Source organism: Melopsittacus undulatus, chromosome 8 (assembly GCF_012275295.1).
Source record: "Melopsittacus undulatus isolate bMelUnd1 chromosome 8, bMelUnd1.mat.Z, whole genome shotgun sequence".
Classification (NCBI taxonomy): Eukaryota; Metazoa; Chordata; class Aves; order Psittaciformes; family Psittaculidae; genus Melopsittacus; species Melopsittacus undulatus.
Window position 1 is genome coordinate 34,349,013 of NC_047534.1, and position 20,348 is coordinate 34,369,360.

The window sequence follows — 20,348 nt, forward strand, 5'->3', positions numbered from 1 at the left end:
AAAAGAGTTCGAGCTGAGATAAACTGAGCAACTCTACACAGACTGACAACTCTGTTAGGTGAGACCACTGTGCCATCTCTACAAACAAAAAAGTAGCAGCAAACAGTAACAGAGCCAGGAAATGACCCAACATTCAGTTTGCTGATAGCTGCACTGTCTTGTTATTTAAGCCATCGTATCACCAGTGTCTCTCCTATTCATTAAACCCAGTATAATGCTGACTAGAAGGTCTTTGATCACATGAACAGGGAACCACATCTATGACACGCAGATGACAGTGAGCACTTGGCTGAGGAGCCAGAAGATCCCAGATTATAGCATCTTTGTAATTTATTGCACATTATCCACAGAAGCCTGATCTCAGCTTTCCTCTCATTTTCTCCATACTGCTACCTTGCACAAGTGTTAAAAATAGCATATCTGGTCTTTCCAGCTGCAGCAACTTTAGCTGCATACATCAAGCACAGTTCAGCAGAGTTTCACCACACTTTTACTGTACTTTTCTAGATACAGAAATATAAAACCAGCTTGTACATGTTCAATACAGCCCCCAGCTGGTATGTTCTGTGCCTTTACCTGACATTCAGTTGGAAGCTATTGTGGTCCTGAAGACAGCACAGATGGGAATATTTCACAGGATCATCCACTTAGGTCCTCCCAATTGCCCCAGAGCCCTACCCTCCTAGACCAGCTTAGGCAAATCCTCATCGGTATTTACACCCTTCAAGTATTTGTCCACATGGTTATAATCTTGTGAGTGGCAAGATGCTCACACTGGTCTCACAGAGGCTACCCAGAGTGAAGGAGCCTAGCATTCAGGCTGCCACATTCTCACACACAGCAGTCTGAGGTTTGGGCTGATTTGCTAAACATCACCATATCAAACAAAAATGCCTTTGCGTTGTTATACTACTTAAATACAAGCTGCAAGTGCAAGAGGCCTCCAATTAACAGCAGAGACCAGGGCTGAGCTCACCTATTTAGACACCCTTGAGGGAAATGAACACACTTGCAGTCTGGGTTCCTTCCTGCCCCAGCCACGTGCACTATGGACCCAGAGGAGAGCTCTTACATGTCTGTGTCTTGGTTTCCTTGCTACACAGTCAGAAAAGCCACCTTTCACTCTTGCTGTGGCTCCCTGCAAGGACAGCTCCACTTAGTGCTCCAGAGCACAGCACTCTGCAGAAACACCAAAGGCAAGCCAAGCCTGTCTTACAACTTCCCATGGCTGCAAGCAACATTAGAGTCCCACAGGCGAGGGAGGGCAGCTGGTCCCAAGATACAGCTCCAAAGTCATGCCATTAGGGCAGGGGTACCCCATCAGCTCCTCTGGCCAGGCACTGACTGACAGCAACAAAGTTCTCCTCTTCCTCACTGCAGTCATGCAAGGTTGGTGGCCAATGCTGTCTGACCTCAGCTCACTAAATCCCAATCACCACAGAGCATCACACTCCTCTGTGCCCAGCTATTGAAACTCCACATGGCAAGACAACATACTTAAACCTTTTCTGTTTCTTATTCTTGTCTTACACCTTCCCCACTGACCACTGCCAGCCTCTCCTTCCAGCCCTCCCCTCTGACTGGCCACCTTCAGCTCTTTGCAGCCACAAGGCTTCCCACTCTTCCGTCAGTACACAACACTAGAAGAAACCCAACAGCACAATGAGAGGCCTCCAAGGCATTAATGCAAGGCACTGCCTCTTGCAATGGCTCTGCTCCTGGCAATACATTGCTCAAGAGTTAGGGTCTGGCAATCTCTACAGTGCCAGGAATGGGAAAGATCTACTGTTTCTTTTGCTCTGTGTTAACTTCTCTCCACTATTTTATCACCCCTCCTTCTGCTCCACTTGGCATTTCCGCATCATTTCACTCTTGTGTACACTCCTTTTCTTGCGGTGGCTACACACAGCAACTGATTCAAGCAAGCACTTGGACTGCCCAGACACAGCAGTCAAGGCAGTCACTCTGACTCCAGTGCCCTGCCAACACACCTAGCAGAAGCACCTGGGAGGAGAAGGCCCATTCGGCTTCTCAAGCTTTTGCAGACAATGCACACCAGTTCTGTGTATATGCTCACAACAGCTCACAAGGGACTGGTCTAAAGGAAAAATACCATATATACATATACCCACAAGAAATCATACTATTTTATTTTTCATATAGATTTTAAGAAAGTAGAGCTTACTAGAACTAAACTAGCACCGCTCTTCCTCCATCCTGCAAGGAGGAGGGAATCAGCTTTCGCAGCAGGTCCCAAACCTGCAGGACTGCACACAGGCTACTCCAGATTGCAGCTACTTTCATACTACTCTGGTCCCAGCACTCAGCACTACATACTGTATGTAGCCCCTACTAGTCCCCTTCTCTTGCATAGCCCAGTTAGAACACCCCACCCACAAAAAAAAAACCCAAACAAAAAAACCCACGAAATGGCATCAGGGCATGTAAATTTTATTAAACTACACCCAGAACAGGTGCCCCTTTAAAGCATGACTCTCTTCCTCTCCGGAAGGCACATGCAGCAGGTTCCCTAGTGTCAGGTGTAGACTCAAGTGATGAAAGAAAAATACATAAATGTTTATTAAACCTTTGTTGCCATTCACACCACCAACTTTCACACCCCAGTGCCAAGCTGTTAAAGCATTCCCATGCTGTTCCAGAAGACTTTTCACAGCTCCTGTCAGAAAAGGGAAGTTTCACGGGGGCAGCACTCACTGGAAAAGTCTCTGCTCTTGCCACCATCAACAAAAAATGTTCACAACCAGCTGTTTGTGGAATAAATGTGTCCCGCCCAAACTGTGTGGGAATAAAGAGCTTCTTCCATGGAGGCATGGGGCCACTTTCATGTATACATCCTGATACATGTTTGACTCAAGACTGAGAGAAATCTTAGCATAAACAATTTACCTAATGAATAGGACTAAAAATTAGCCATGATAAGCCAAGTGACCATCAGTTGGTCTGTGAGGCTTCAGGCCAGGTGGCAGCTGTGTGTGCAGGCTGCAGCTCATATGTTCACACGACAGCATCACCTCCTTGGAGAGCTCTGCTTCTGCCCAGGCAGGCAGCCCCACGGAACTGTCCCTTGGGGTGCACACACCCCTCAGGGAGGCAACGCAGCACCCACCCCTTTGTGCCACATCTCCTTTCTGGCACCCAGGCTCTGCTGTATTGCTGTACCGCTGGTAAGTGTGAGGCAGGGCCCCGCAGTGAGGTGCGCACCGCCTGCTCGAGCCTCAGCAGGGCTGTAGAAGTGCCATGGCGAACCGCAACGAAGGCGGTGTGAAATCGCACAGCAATTCTCTCTGCTGCCAGAACTCCTCTTTTCCCCCACAACTAGCTCTTTTATCTGCCACTGGAAACCCTGTTCTAAAAGGAATAGGCAAAGGCAAGATGTTTCCCACAAGATGAACATTGCTACTCCTCTCAGTACTCCAAAACAAGAGGGGGGCGAAGTGAAACACTTTCTCAACTCGAAAGGTGACAATTATTACATGCTTCATTACAGCTTAGACAGCCTTTACAATACAAAAGCTTTGACAAGCTCACATTTACTTTGTCCCTGAAGCACATGGGGACACCTACTCATGTCAGTGTTTTGCACAGCATGTTGTTCAAAGGTTTATCATTTTGAGAAATGCACCTGAGGATCTTCAGCTTCTCATGCAGATCCTGTAATTCAGCTGATCATAAAGCATGAAGAACTAAGTGACTGTTTATCAATGTACATTGCTAAATGAAATTAATCCCAAGCACTAGAACAGAAGCAGGCTGTTCCTATAACCAGAATGAATAAAGCAAGTAGCTTTATTTTTCTTCTCCTAAGATCAGAAAATTGTGTTCCTAAATAAATCCTTATAGCAACAATTTAGCAGCATGCTTCTGTCAACCTCAGCTGACGTATTATAGACCAATATTATGTAAGTTTTCTCAGTTATCTAAACAATCTGAGAGATCTGTCAGCTCACTCTCTCTGCCTGTACCTCATCTCTCAGCTTGCAGACAGCTAGTGCAACATACTACTTCAGTTTCACATATTAAACTCAGCGTGACCTGCATTATTTGTCCAGGATGCATAAAAGACTTTGAAGAGCTGATCCTTCAAGTAAGAGATCAAGTAAGAGATCTGTTAGCTGACAGATCTTTAAGGTACTTTCTGTTGTTTCTAAATATTATACCATCTGATGCTTTCCAGTGAAAGGTAATTGCTGCCTTAAAAACAAAAAAGCTGAAGTCTTTTCTTTCAAGACTCATAACAACAATTCGAGACCCAACTTTTATTTTCTAGATGAGTTATTCTAGTGACACATCAAGTGACAGATGAGTATCTGAACCTGCTCATTGTCAAAGCCTGTAGCTCAAAACCACAGTGGCCGTTTCCTCCCTGCACGGTCACTAATTTCCTTTGTGAGTCAATCTGTTTCTCCTCCTTGCTATTCTCACAACAGAGAGATGCTGCAAAAGCAAGGTTCTCCCAAGTGAGATGTTCAGTCAGTGTGGATCACTGCACTGAATGGCATGCCTCCTTGGAGCAGGTTTCTTGCAAAGCCCATTCCCCTTTGTAAGTGCCAAAAATCAAATCTTAGCCACCTAATGCAGCATGTTCCACATGTTAGTTCGCAACACATTGAGCAACTGTGTTAACTGAGATGGATAGCGCTGTCAAACAGGAGGCTGGCTCACCAGGATGGAAACAGTGGGATATGCTGACCTTTTACATTCAGAAGAAAAGTGTCCCTAAAATGACATGAAACATTTCATATTAAAAACCAAAACAACTACATTCTTGCAGAGCTTTTACTACCCTGTTGCGCAAATAAACACATGTACCTGAGCTGTGCCTATGTAAAGAACCTGAGCCTCTCTCAGAGCAGAGGCTGACAGAGGAAATGAATCATTATCACCCTGCTTGGAAAAAAGTTTGTACAAGGAGCCTGTTATTAACCACTGCCTGGAACTCCTGGATTCAACACCACCGCTGCTCCCTCTGTTTGCACATTCAAATGCCTAGCTATACAAAATAACTAAAACCAATACATAAAATCCAAACCCCCAGGCAAAGCTTCTGTTACACTATTCTAAATGCACATGGGTTTTACTAGTGACATGGAGATGAAACTGAAACTTACAGGCTTCTCATCCAAAAGAATAAGCACTGAAATAACCTGTTTAGTATAAAAGCCTCTTGAAATGCAAAGTTCATTCTGGGAAGATTTTTCCTAACCCACCACCTGCTGCCTATCTCCTTCAAGATTAGAATTCTAGGGTTGTTTTTTCAAGCTGGTATTTTGGGTTGAGAGAGGAAAGTTTTGCTTATTTTAAGATTTCAGTGCTCCTGGAGATTCATCTCTAAGTGGAATATAGAGCTTCACAAAAGACTTTGCAGCAATATAGTAGGTAAGTGAACACAGAGAAATCTGCCTGTACTTTCAGCCCTACAACTACTGGCCATAAAGAGAGCATGTATAGATATATATATAACCATTATATACAACATATAATTTTAAAAATGAAAGACTACAATATGTTGTTCAAAATGGCCCTGATACAAAGAAAAAAACTAGATACCATCTAGCTGTACACCTAGAGTTTCTATCTAGCTCTTCTGTGCTGACTTCCTCAAAGCAGCAACCTGCCTCATACAAGTGTGTCATGAATATCACCACATTTCACACTTCAGCAAGATCCAGCTAATGCTTTCTAGGCAGGCCAACAAGATAGGGCTTGTTGTACACCTTGTTTAAGATTAAGCAATAAACACAACTGATATAACCACTTCCAAGATTTGCCACCAATTTTCTTGCCTACTCCTTACATTGAATAACCTCAGATGCTGTCTTCTGCCAGTGAAGAGAAGGGGGAAAAAAACTTTATTGAATACCTTGTGCCTGAGCTGCAGAACTGTGGGAATACCCCAGAGCCAGGAGCGCTGTCTCCACCAGCTGGCTAAAGAGCACATCTTTGCGAACCAGAACGAACTCAGCATGTTCTTCTCGATTATCGTATTCAAGAGAGGCGTCCGACTGTTCCACCACACAAAAGACTGGAATCATCAAACCTAGATGGAGGGGGGGAAAAAAAGCAAGCAGAGCATCAGTAAGAGAAGAACAACAAGTGTGTCATACATGTCTGGTTAAAGCTGTAAATTAAAACACCTCCTAGAAGGCTCATCTTAAGTGGAAATCTGCCTTTTTTCCCAGTGGGATAGCTTTTGTTTTCTTTCCAAGGGAAATACTGAAGTCTCATCACTTGACTCATTTAAAAACCACACTAAAAGCTCCAGAGAATACAATTCAAGAACAGAATCACAGTCAGCATGAGGACAAACAAGATTTCCTAATAAGACCTTTTCAACATTGCAGAAGTTTTCTACAGTTCCTTGAATGTCCCTGTTCTTTCAGGTCAGAGCTCCACATTCAGCTGTAATGAAAACCTGACACACAAATGCCACTTCTGCTTCTCTCCCCACAGTCAATGTATGGAGGAGTCAGCAGAGGCTACTCCCATATGCAGTTCTTGGCTGAGACATGCTTATTTGCACACTTTCAGACCATGGCCAGTCTTCTCACTCTCAAGGAAAATATCCTTGCATTGATTTAACTGCAAATGATTATCTTGTGCTGGCAGCTATTGGTCATGCAGAGCCAGAGAGGCAAGGGGCTGTTCTCCCACTGCAAGCATTAAGAGAGTGAGAACAGCTCTCTTCGAAAGAGGATCTAGGATGAGGAAGAACCACAGAAGTGGAAAACTCAGGGGGTGGTCTGGATTCAATTTTGTTCTGTTTCATTGTAAATTTACTTTTGTGGTTACAGGATCAAGTCATCTATAGCAGTTAGTCGTGGGGCATGAACTTAAAGGGATACAATACTACAGACAGTAGAGAAACAAGCCAATTTACAGGAACTTCCCTACAGTACTCAAAGTGCATGCACAGAGGGAAAATGGAGCAGACAGAAAGCCTACAGAACTGCATGGCCATTTTCACCACTTGCTACAGGTCAGGCTGTAATCAGGGATGGCAAAGGAAAAACCATTACCTTCAGTCACAGAAATTAATTTATTTATTATATACAATTTGGTAGCCTCCAGATAAACTGGGAAATACTGGGGCAAACCTCAGCCTAAAGCAGCTCTCCAAATGTGTCAACTACGGCTCATAATACTGCCAGATAGTTCACCTCTAACCTCTGTTCTTCAGCATGAAATATAACCATTTCCAGTAGATAACAACTATGAAAAGTAACTGAGCATATTTATGAAAGTCCAGACACTAATCACTGCATTTCTGGACCATGGACTTCTTTAAGGGAAAAAGAGAAGAAAGCCACATTCCAGTTCTCCTTCCATACACTTACATGACTTCGAGATACTATCAGTACCTTCAGTATCTAAAACAGTTATATATCCCTTCAGAGGAGTCACCCTGAAATAGATACAGTCACACCAATAACAAATGCTGCAGGACTTAAATCTTCTTTGTCTTGAATTTGCAGAGACCAGATTTACCTTAAAATATATTTTAGACACACAATTCTCACTTAGTGACCTTTTGGGCATGGAGCAGCTCCCAGTCTGACATTCTATCTGCAGGCCAGCAGAAGCTACAAGCAACGATAACCAGCTGATGTGTTTCAGTTCTTTGCTTTAAAACACATCCTTCAAGTAATGTGTAAGTAGGTTATAGCATCACATTGATGCTTCTCCCTCATCACTGCTTGATTCTGGGTTAAACATGCAGTTTGCAAGTTCAAGCAGCCAAATTTTAACACACGGTGTTAAAAAAAAAAACTAAAAATCTTAGTGAAAAAACCTCCTGGTGCTTTCCTGAAAAGACAGTGCAAGGCTGTGCCTGCTCCTCAGGGATCAGTGACAAAATGTCTATTCCTAGCAAAGGTTAAAAAATTAAGGCTCTTTGTTCGTAAATCATTTAACTAGTTTAAATGAAATTTAACCTCCATAAGCAACACATGTCCCCTCCTGCTGAACTTAAGCCCATCATAGTACTTCTGATGGGGCTATTAATGTCCTAACAAAAGAGTCACACACCTGGCCAACTGCTGAGGCTGTGATATGCGTTCTGTAAACTACAACTTGGCAAGACAGAAAAAGTAGGTGAATACAAACTGATGAGAGGGATTCCTCAGCAATTTTTATCCTCCTGCTGGATGCTTTCCTTGTCACACAACAGTCTTTCCACCTTTTGAGCACAGAAGTTGCACCTATTCTCCACGCTTGTTATTTACTGTCCCAGTACAAACATGATCTCAAATGCCAGAACTGATGCCATACGTGGTATCACTTCATAGATGGCACAAAGGACCCACAGTACTCTTGCCCATGATGATTTTCCTGCCCCTTCCTTCAGCTCGTGCTTGCAGGGACCCTGCTACAGAAACACCTTTTGCAAAAACATCCCTGAACTCAGTGACCCAGAGTAACTGATGATAAGCTGCTATGAGTATCTTAAAAACAGAGAGCAAAGGGCAGGTTACCACATCTGCCATTGCTAACTCAATCTCCTGCCTCTCTATAGCACCTGGAATTGTAGTACCAATGCTATTTCAACAAAAAACAACAGTAACCTAACTTATTTCCAAGTAAATCTCACTCCAAGGAAGTTCCATCTGCTTTGCCCTCTATTTCGCACTGGAGAGTTAAGCTATGATGTCTTCAGTAGATTTATTGCCTCAGACTTCCCTGTTTCCTGGTATTAGCTGAAAATAAATCAACATACTTCCAGTACGTTGGAATCCAAAGTAAAAAGCATCTGCAGCAAAAAGCCAACATACTCCTTACACACTTACATACACCATGTCTTACTTACTCTGAGATGCAGATACAACACTTCCAGCTCACTACAGGGCCCTTACGGAAGAGCGATGCAAGTTAGTCACTGCTCATTGTCATTCCAGTTGAAGAACTTAGAGCAATATTCAGAGAGCAGGAGACCAAGCATCCATAATGAAGTCTTGCATGCAGTGCTACAGAAATGCAAGGCAGCCTGGCTCGTAAATCCTGAATCTTCTCAGCTCTTTCCCTAACACCCGATCAGCCAGAGCTACTGTCATCCTCCCTCTCCCGTGCATAGGCACAAAAAAGGCTCAGGTCCCTTCTGCACTAAGCTTCTGTGCATTTGCCCTCTCAGCTTTGGAGAGATGCTGCAGTGAATGATGCTCTTGGTAGATGACATACAGCACTGATTTCCACACATGGAGAAAATGAGGGGTAATCTGAGGGCTAAAAAGGAAATAATTTGTTTCCCTAAAGGATGAACACAATACTGGAATGCATACAAGACATTGACAGTGATCACAAATTATACAAAAGACTTTTTCTCCTTGATGTTAATTCACTTAACTGACTTACAAGCAGCTCTTTCATGCTTCTCACAGAGCTCCGACCCCATAGAGATAGCATCTGCATAAAATGTTAGGGGAGCATAAACCAAGATCTACATTAAGACTTTTATAAGAACATTCATACACATTGAGAATTCCTTCTAATCCATGGAAGAGACGAGGGAAAAACTGTCCCCACTACTCCCCGGAAAAAGAGAATGGTTAGTAATGACTGGTACTTTGTACAACATACATTACAAATCAGAGATGGAATTTAAGCTCTGCTGTTGCTTTCATGGAAAAATAGAGAAGACCTTCTAAACACAGTTACATTTTTCGCTGAGACTCTTCTATGAGGCAAAGAAACTGAGAAGAAATTAAATATGTATCAGAGACCTGTCTCCAAATGCACATTTTTTTCCTCCCTGTCCATTTCAAGCTATAGTTTAATTTCACCAGGGAGCAATCCATTCGTAATAAATGAAGGAAAGAGAATCAGCCATTTCATTCAAGAAGTGAAAACTCTAGACATTCTGCTGCATAAAACATTACATTTTTACCCCCCCCCCCCCAAAAAAAGCCTTGAAGCCAGTTAGAAGTATTACTAAAATACAGACACGCAGCTCCCTGGAAAACATTTTTGGGTGTAAAATTTGTAAGGAAAAGCTGTAAATTTCCAATGACCAATGAGAAGGACACGAGAGAGCAGATATTAAGAAGTTTTGCACTGTTTCTTTTGTTCATTTGCAAATGATACATTGTGCAGTGCATGCTTTAAAGCAAGCAATAAGGGTGATACAATCAACACAACACATTGTCTACTTCCCATAACCACCACAGAGCTGGTACCTAAAGCAAAAAAGAAAAGGATACAGAAAGCTGAGGAGGATGTTAAACTATTTCAGCCCCCCACCTCTCCAGCCACTAAATAGGGAGCAACGCTTGCGTGTCCTTGTCCTAATAAGTACAAGATAAAGATCAACCAATAAGAAGAGGCACAATAAAATTTGCGTCTTTTTAGATTAAAATCTGTTTCCATCAGCACAAGTTTTAAGCCCTGTCTAGGTGTTATTTAATTTAATCTAATTTGAACAATTTCCAAACATCAGCTTGATTAATTTCAACAGCATGGTGCTATGGAAAGATTTACTGTACAGGGGTTGTCTAGCAGGGAATTAATAAAGAAGCCAGTTCTTAGCCCTGAGTAACATGAGGTTTTCCCACATTTCTAGTGGGAATACTTCACAGCACAAGCATGTTTTCTTCTGGGAGTGAAACCCACCAAAATTATTAAAAACTGAGATCAAATGGTGGTGTCAAACCCAAAGGAAATCATTCTACAGCGGAGAGATTTTTATCAAATGAAGAAAGTGGAAAATAAAGTTTTTGTTGTTGCTGTTGTGCTTTGGGTTTTTAGGTTTTGTTGGTGGTTGTTGGGGGGGGGGGGGGGTTAAATAGAACACAGACACACGTGCAGAGAAATCTCCCTCACAGACAAAGCACATTTCTATGGTTGGGAGCTCAAAAAGAAGGGTATTTCCTTGAAAATTTATAAACTGCTGAAACCTCTTCATTATTCTATGCAGAAAACATTTCCCCCAGCAGAAACTGTAACATGCGCTATTCTCTAAGCTTGTCTTTCCAACATGTGGTGGGGTTGAGGGAGAAAGAAATAAATCTAGGTAACAGCAAGAGGAGAATCCACAAAGGTTTATTTCCAATCACACCTTTAAACACTGAATTACAGCAATTTCAGCTGGACTTCTAAGATGAGACTCTGACCCTGCGACTGAGACTAGGAAGCTCAATTAGCAAACCACAGGTTGTCCAGAAATTATCTAGATAAAGATTCCATACATTTAACAATAAAGCATGCTTCCACAACTTGCAATAACCACAGGAAACAATCAAACTACAAACATTTCCTAAACCAAATCTGCTTCTGCTTTTTTGTTTAGGCAAGAGCCCTTTAGCCAATGAAGGCAGCAAAGGGAAAGTAGCCCGGCTATTTACTTCTCTTTGTGCTGCTCCGGACCTGACCTTAGATATACCAATTTGGTATCAACTCTCTTTCTCATTCTCTTAAACAAATTTGGAAAATGAACCTGAATTGAGAAAGCTGTTTTAAAAGGCAGAAATCAGCACCCATCCGGCACAGGAGAGGTTTACTTGTTCTCCTCCTCACATCGCACAGCTCTAATTGTAAAGGCAGAAGACAATTCAGTTTGACAGCTTTCAGTTATTCGAAAATACCTGAATTTCAGCACCAAAGATGGCCATCCTACAACCTAGAACAATGCAAATCTGTAATTTCTACTCTCAAAAACTTAACACCACCACCCAGAAATGAAACAGAAAACCAGGTGAAGCTTCAAAGCTTCAGTGTGCCACTTCTTCAAGACAGCGTAAACTGCAAATCCTGACGTGATCCGGAATGAAAACCTTGTGCGTATGCTAATAAACAGGAGGTTTCTATTTAAGACTCAACTAGCTGAAAAAAAAACTAGAATCACAGAATCATTTTGGTTGGAAAAGACCTTTAAGATCACATATAACGAGAGAAGATTAATTCATAATGAGGAAAGATCAATTGCATTCCAAAATGTTGCTTGGGGTTTTTTCCTAAAACAAAGGACACCAAACAGTATTTGAAAAAACAGGTTTTTGTTCTGATCTCAACACCACTTTGATTTAAACCAAAGGGTATCTGTAACTGGTGATGACGCAAGATCTTCCCCCCAAAACCCTGCAGAGCCCAACTGAGGGCTGCAGCTACAGGATACGCAATGTCATGCTGAACAGGCACAACCGTGCTGTTTCCACAGTGCCACACAGACTATTCCCACTCAATAGGGATGAGGCTTGAAGCAGATCCCGGGTTCAACCCATGCCACTGCAATTCAGTGATGAGGAGGAAGAGACAGAGCTCACACATTTCAGCAAAGGGCTAGTCATGTCCATTAAGGCTCACTCTAAAGCTACTCCATAAATTATAAATATAATTAAATCGGACAGAATATAAGCTGTCAGCACTTAACTTATTTACAATAAATGCTTGGTTTGGGTAAATGGGCTGTGTTTCAGCCTTTTACATATTGAGCATCAGCTTACAACAGTCTCATTATGAGGCTGAGATTTCTTTCCCTGTAAATCTTTTTTAATGGGGACTGCAGGAATGATTTTGCAGTTGTTTGTCACTAACCACTTGGAACCACGTGAAGAAAGCTGCTTGTGCACACTGACAGGGGCTAACAGGAAATCTCTATGACATGACACTGTCTCAGGATCTTTGCAACCATAGAATCCTATGCAAAATGAAAGCATCAAGGACGTCATTACAGCAAAAGGTTTTGTTTAAAAACAAGGACCTTACTTCCTGTTAATCCTCTGCTCTCCCGTGTGTTCCAGACAAAACGTGAGCTATCTCATTTTGCATATAACCAGTAATGCGATGCTCTTAAACTCCCACTCTTCATGGGTTTATAAGCCCGTTGCAAATAATTTGTTCCAGGATGTAATTTGGTAAGGAAGAGCTCAGTCCACAGATGATTTTAATACGACGTTTGCCAAAGAAACAAAATCAGCTTAAATAACACTACATTGTAGAATTTTCTTCTTAGGAGGGCCAGAGGAAGTAAAACTAAGGACAATATCTTTCTCCTCCTCCTCAGTTATTTTTTTCTGGCTTTGCATATTCAATAAATCTGGAGACAGGAAATGCATTTCTACATATTATATTTTAGCCAATGGTGAATGCAAACCACAAGATATTATTTACATCCTTCTTCAGCTTCCAGTCCTTTCTGCAGCTTCAGTCTCCAAACCATCGCAGCTATCCCAGATCTGAGGAAATCTTATAAAGAGGTCACTAACATCTCTACAGATGTCCCCTGCTTCTGACAGCTTAACTAGCCAAGGAATCCTACTCCTAGCTGAAATAACAGCTTTACTGTTTAACACGAAATATTCCAGGCCGCTATTCCACCACAGAAACATATTATGAAACTCGTAACTTGATTTGATAATACTTGAGTTTCTCAAGAAAAACAGTGTAAAAGAAAAGCCACATTCAGAGCATGTGCTGAGACAAATGAGAAATGGGAAACTGAGAGGGGATACGGAGTATTTACCTCTAGCACAACCTCTCCGGCTGTGTGCCTGGGACAGAAGTGTTACTGCTCATGGGAGTTGAGGCCTTTTGTTAGCCAAAGTGGATCAGCTGCTTCTGGTAACTACCCTCCTTTATTTATCTAGTTACACTAACTCAACCCAAACTTCAAATCTGAACCCAACATTGAGATGCTTTGTGCCACCCGGTGAACCCAGAGACAGCCACACACAGGGCAGCCAAGAGGGAAAAGCAATTAAACAGGAGAATAAACCGCTTCCAGCTCTCCACCTAAATGAGTGAGAAGCAAGAGCAAGGGTAACCTCAAAACAGGGCTCTAAGGGAGCCTGAGTAAGAAGGCAGCACAAACAGCTGTCTGCTGCTCTAGCAGAAAGCTCAGCTTCGCCTGCCAGCCCCCCCAGACCTGCAGCATTGCCCCTGGCAATACCAGCACCATGCCCTCAGCCAGAATCATGTGCAGGCTTCCAATTCATAGAACCCAATCATGGAATCATGAAGGTTAGACAGGACAAACAAGATCACTAGATCACTGACTCCAAGCATTCACGGCAAAAGGCAATGGTGAAGACACAATGGCTACATTTTTCCTAAGTAAAACATCTCAGTTGTTTCAACTTGTTTCCCAGTTAAAAAAGACAAAATACCCCACAGCAGTACTTTACATTATGAACAAATGGAAAATACGCTAATTTTATTCAAAACCAGTGAAGGAAACACTTTTAAACTAAACGGGTGGGTTTTTAAAAAATTATCTTAAGCCATTAATTTCCTATAAGTATTAGGCTTTGGTTTCTGTAACTTAAAAACAAGTTTAGGGTTCAGGAGGGGTTTTTAGGTTGGGGGACTGCTTTCTGTTGTTCTTCTCTTAACTACGTAACAAAACTCGCCTACGGGCTAAAACTCCCTAAGCCAAGTTCCACCCAGAATTAATTTTAATGACCAACATTTTTAAACCCTGAAAACTGGAACCACTAATAAGCCCTTAACTTTGGTGGTGCTAGCGGATCCACCATGTTATGTAACTTTTAAAGCAAAAAAAAACATCTTCTAGCAAAAGTATTTTAATGAAGGTTCTATTAACCAGTCTCCTGGTACTGGGATAAGTCCCCTGGAATGTAACAGAAGAGCTTTTGTAGCTGGTTTGAGGTTTTATTTCTGGAGCTGGGCTGCGTACCACACTCAGGCCTGTTTTGGGATCTCCACTGGGACCCACCAGCAAGCTCTTTTCTTCTTTATGTCCATTCCTCCGTGAATCACCCCCTTGGCAAGAAAAAGAAGAAATCATATCACCCCTCCTTTATGTCACCAAATAGAGTTGATGGAGAGTCTAATGGAGCTACTGCACCTACATTACTATCTTCAAGCCTAATGACAGGCTCCAGCTGTAAGACAAGCTGAACGCATCTGTAACCATTGTAATAGCTGCTGCTTTCCCTCATGTCTTTTAAATGCTGGCAGCATTAGAAAACCTCATTTCTAAGTGACAACATCAACAGATACGACAGAACTGGTTACGGGCAAAAGTTACAAGTATGCACACAATAGGACAAGCCACATTAAACTCTGTCTCAGAATAAATGTCATCAAACTCAATGATTACTGATGGAGCCCTTCATCCTGCTACGCTTTCAGCTACTGCTATGGCAACATCATTACTAGATGGTATTCTTCTGGTGTAAGGAGACCACAGAAATCTTCATCAGATCATCAGTGGGAAAATAAATGGAGGAGTGAACCGCGACCAAGAAAGAGCAGAAGCCACTGTGTGACTTGGTTCACTAGAAAGTAGCTAACTTCTCCCTCTGTCTCCCTTTTCAACAGTCAATACGCAGAGCATCTTCAGACAGCCTGCACCCGTGGCCCGTTTCGGGTCAAGAACTGGCATCTAGGGCTTGGCCTTTTCTTGGGATTTCCATCTTCCACACCCCACACCCCTGCAGAGAGAGAGCAAGTTCTGAGTGGCACTCTCTCGTGTTCTTTCTTTTTCAAGGACAGAAGATCAAGAGTTGTGAGAGAAACACTCCTCATTTTCACACAGACAAGATCACACGTTTGACAATTATCCATTTGAACATCATTCTTTTAGGAATATTCACCTTTTATCAGCCAGCAGGTCACATTAGCCTAACAGCTTTTAATAACTACCACATCTTTATCAAACAAGTCAAGAGGTCAAGGAACAAAGGAAGAGTTAACAGGTACATCTTCTTTCTCAGGTGTGCACAGCACATTTACTTTGTTCAGCCAGTTAACAATATTTTAGGGAGAGAGTGGGAAGGACCTACCTACAGGCTGATCAACTGTGTTCAGACCCACTTGCTGAAAAGTCAGCATTCCATTGCTTTTAGGGTTCAACAGGCTGAATTGCTACAACATTGCATACACAGAGCTACCCTGGAGAATCAGATACTTCTGCTAGTGCAAATGCATGTGCTTGCTGGGAGGTGTTAGCCAAAGAAAGCAGATTACATCTGCTCTCCAAAGGCTGAACTGGCTCCCGGTTCACTTTCGGATGCCATTCCAAATGCTGATTTATAAAACTGCATGGTAAACGACGAGAACCAAGGCTACTGTAGAGAGGATCAAGCTCTCCCAGCGTACGGTATATCAGAAAGGACACCTCTGCTTACAGCTCTAGGGCTCCGCTTCGAGGAAAATGGAGAGCCAGCTTCCCTCAGCTTCGAGCCCTCAACTGCAGTCAGGTCCTTGCTCAAGGAAAAGTGCCACCCAGCACAGAGCCTTTCCCTTTACAGGATTTAATCAGTAGACCAAGATGGTGAGGCAGCTGAAGAGTCATGGAAGAGTTAGTCCCCAGGCAGCGCTGGCTTAAGAGACTGGGTACTCTACTAGCATATACATCCACAGATTTCCAGAGGCAAAAGTAATGGGAAAAAAACCCGCAAACCATAAAGTAGCACACCTTGTTATTCTGCAGGAGAAAGAAGTCATTCTTACTACTTTCTACCTATCCACGGCATTGTCTGAGCTCACCTATTTGGCAAGTCAAGTTTGACACCATGATCATATCGATATAATTGGGAAGGTTTGAACTAATGACAGCAACATTACATTCGTTATTATGCCAAACTCAGACACTAAGATAATGCCTAACATGAGCTTTACTGTCAAGCAGCACCCCTTCTTACTACGTTCTTGGTCACAGGAGCCCATACAAAGTCTACCATCCAGACTTCAAGCTTGAACAACAAACTCTGCTTAAAAAAAAATTAAAAATTAAAAAATAAAATAAAAAAGCCCACACTTCTGTTACTTTGCATTTTCTCTAAGCCTAAAAATTGGTAGAGTGTATGACAGGTCCACCTCATTTTTCTTAATGATGTTTTTATTATTCTTTCACTCAATTAAAACAGAAATGGATATTGCATCTTCTGACTGTATAATTGTTATTGTAATCTGTTTTCGATCACTGCTTGGGAAATGGGTCCAAAACAACATAAACTATCCACAGCCTCTGAATACGAGTCATTTTCTTTTACTACGATACTTAAAGAGACATCTATCATGTTGCTCTGCTAGCATGTTTGTATTATGGCAAAAAAGTTATTTGTAAGTTGGGAAGAGACATTATGAAAATCACCTTTTACTCCAAAGTATTGTATAACTCATCATTTATAACTACATTTCTTAATAACCACTCAAAATAATAAGACTGGAAACTGTGCACATCTAGTTTTAATATATAAATAATGGAAATGCATATAAACCAAAATATGCTCAAAATATGAATTTATATGACTCTCAAAAAATAGTCTGGTTATAGTTTTGAAAATTACATGCTTCATTTCCAATATACGCCTGTCAACTAAATTTATGACAAAACACTTTCTGTGAGTTTAGATTACCAGGATGGTAAATACTTCTATGTGAGTCTCCTCACTTAGCTGAAGTTTCCCTCCAAATACAGACAAAGTCTGCAGCTTACAGAGAGTGAAGTATCAGCAATACGCAAGTAAAGACAGACTAATCCATCCGCTTCTCAACATTACCCAAGTAGCACACAATGTCTGAGAGGGAGAAAGTAACCTTGTGGCTGTATGCAATGATACGAATCATGGGGTTTCATACAAGAAACTCCCCTCACAACATTTCTGGCCAGATTTAGTACTTTTGAAAAGATCTGCTGTCAATAGAGTGCCTTTTCATCTCAACATGTGTCTTTGGGGAACAAATAAGGAGGGAGCATATTTAAGTACAAGACATTTCTACTGCACTCTGAAAATGCAGTGGGAGTACGGTTATCTCCGGAGATGCTGCAGCTTCATATAAAATATAGTCTGACAGGTTATTTTTATTAATCTCTTTCTGAGCTGTTTTACCTTGCTGACATTGCTACTAACAAGGTACAGTTGTGCTCAGACTGTTTAATATTGCATGTCCATCTAATACTAGAACATCACTTAGAGCGAAATGACTGACAATTTTTACTATTAGGTAATTTTCTATTTATAAAACAAGTCATGTGCTTAAACTCTATCTAGAGCTACCTGCCTGTTTTCCTCTAGTTCTTTCTGTTCCCTTCATATAGCATCTACAAATAATGACAACCTCCTTTTCCTAACATCGCTGCATGTAACATCAATAATCATTCAGCATTTGCCAGGAGATTAAAGATGTATCTTGAGTTCAGACACGAGATCTCTGCCCAGCTTACAGTATTAGCAATGCAGGGCTCTCACTTCATCTTTTAAGCAATTCTGTAAATTATTTGTGCAGCCTTATACCAAGTGGAAATGCCTTCTGGAAGGAGATTTTACCAAGTCCTTAAATATTAGCAACATCGATGTTCGTATCTTTAACAATCAGAGTAAGATCTATACTAAAAATAAACCCAAACAAAACAAAAAACCACCAACTTCCAAACATTGCTTCTAAGGGTTTCACAATGTCAGCAGCCTTAAGCTGCTAATAGACAAATGCTGACATCTTGGTCTGTTTATAAACCTCCAGAGGATACCAGCAGAGTTAGTACAGGTATTTAGAAAGGAAAAACAACTTCAAATACTAGTTCATGGGGTTTTCAAAGTTCTCTAAAATGAAGGAAATAAAATTGCATATATGAAATTATATATTCCCCCTTTACTAGTATGTGGATGAGCACAAATGAAGACAGGGACAAAGCACACACAGCAGCTGCAGTATACGCTTTGATACAAAGCATAGGAACTAAAAAACACCCAGAAATTCCTAAGAATAGAACTGGGATAATATGGACAACATGACCTGCTGGCTGAGAACATAGCATGCATTAAAGCAGTCAGCACTTGTGAATGGCCACCAGAACCCCAGCTAGATGTGCTAACAATTTCCCCTGAATTAAACGGCAAAGCGTATTTTCTGCCTTGCATACCACTAATCGATGTAAACTCATTTGTATGGAACCCCTCAGCAGAGATGTCACTGATGAGCATTCTGCAACAAGTACAAAGCTTGTTGGAGGGCAATGTTTTTAGTATGTCTAAAGGCTAGAAAAACATTTCTCAAAAGCCATCAAATGCTCCACTGCCTTTTGTCTGCTGTGACTATTCCTTGCATCTGCATTAGTGACACATGTCACTGTGGGGACCGATGCAGCTGACCCACAACATCTCGTGCAGCAGGAACCAATTACTACAACACAGTTTATTCTAAGCCAGAAAGGGCATCGGTTCCTTGTTCAACACAGCAGGCTGGTCTCAAAACCACTCTGAGATTCTAAAGGAGAGCACGCTTGTTCGGTACTTAGAGAGTCTGAATCAGACACAGGTTATCTTGAACAAACCCCCATCGTATCAACTCAAAGGGACTTGGTAATAATACTTTATACCTTGAAAATCTGGGCCTTTAATCCTAAAACACAGCAGTAGTTACTAATTTAACTAAATTATAAGGGACGGTAATTAAAGGCCTAACTTATCTATGCCTTGCAATTAGGGATTCGAAATCAAATCTTCCTAAGTTTTACAGATTTTTCAGTTATTTTGAAATGTTTAAAAATAAGATTTAAAAGCAGGTTGGGGACTGCTCAATCACAAAAATAAGAATTCTCCTAAACAGGTCACACAGCTGATTGGCAAATATAAATACATGACTGCAGTAAACCTGTCTTCATTTTACAACATCACAGATGCCATACTGTACTACCATCCTCTGTGTCAATGGGAGTGACAAAAACCTTAGTGGTCCAAGGACTTTATTTAATCTCCAAATCACCATTGTGGCCTTTTTCCTCCCCATTCCACAGACAGCTTTAAGGAAAACAGCAATGCTGGAAAGTTACTGCAAAAATAAATATTGAGACTAGCATCTCCATGAAGAGTATTAAACACTTTTAGAGGTATTTTAAAGTAACTGATACAATCTGAAAGTCTGTGCTACAAACTATAAGATTTAAATATGACATAGCTGCCTGCTGAAATGATGACTTGATTACAATTACATTATGCCAGGTTTTTTCTACTTTCAAATCCAGATAAAATAGTCAGCACAGTAAAATAATTTAAATATAATACAAAGACTCCCAAAAATTAACTATTTAGGAAAGGAATCTTTATACCTCACCTTTCAGGGCTTACTCGTAACAATAAAAGCTTAATCCTGCTTTTCTTCCTTCAATGTCTGAATCCACCTACATTCTGAGTGAGAAATACGTCGCCATTTAATTTCCTGAAAGCAGATTTCCTCACTGGCATCTTTATAGTTTTTACTACAATTTTGCCATCTTCTTCAGGCATAAAACAATTCTGGGGAGTCACTCACAGACGCACCTTAGCAGGCATTTTCAAACAACTGCCCTATAAATAATTGGCAGTATATATATTCTGTTCCATCCCAGTGAAACTAAGAAAAAGCAGGACCCAATTTATAAAGGCACTGGGGGGGAA

General features: G+C 41.4%; 1 protein-coding gene across 1 annotated transcript in view; it reads right to left on the minus strand.

Moving 5' to 3' along the window:
• Nucleotides 1-20,348, minus strand: part of SATB2 (SATB homeobox 2) — a 130,511-nt gene that overhangs the window by 104,107 nt on the left and 6,056 nt on the right. The window contains exon 3 of the mRNA XM_034065758.1: nucleotides 5,882-6,058. Coding sequence (XP_033921649.1) covers nucleotides 5,882-6,058 — 177 coding nt within the window. The remainder of the gene's footprint in view (nucleotides 1-5,881; nucleotides 6,059-20,348) is intronic.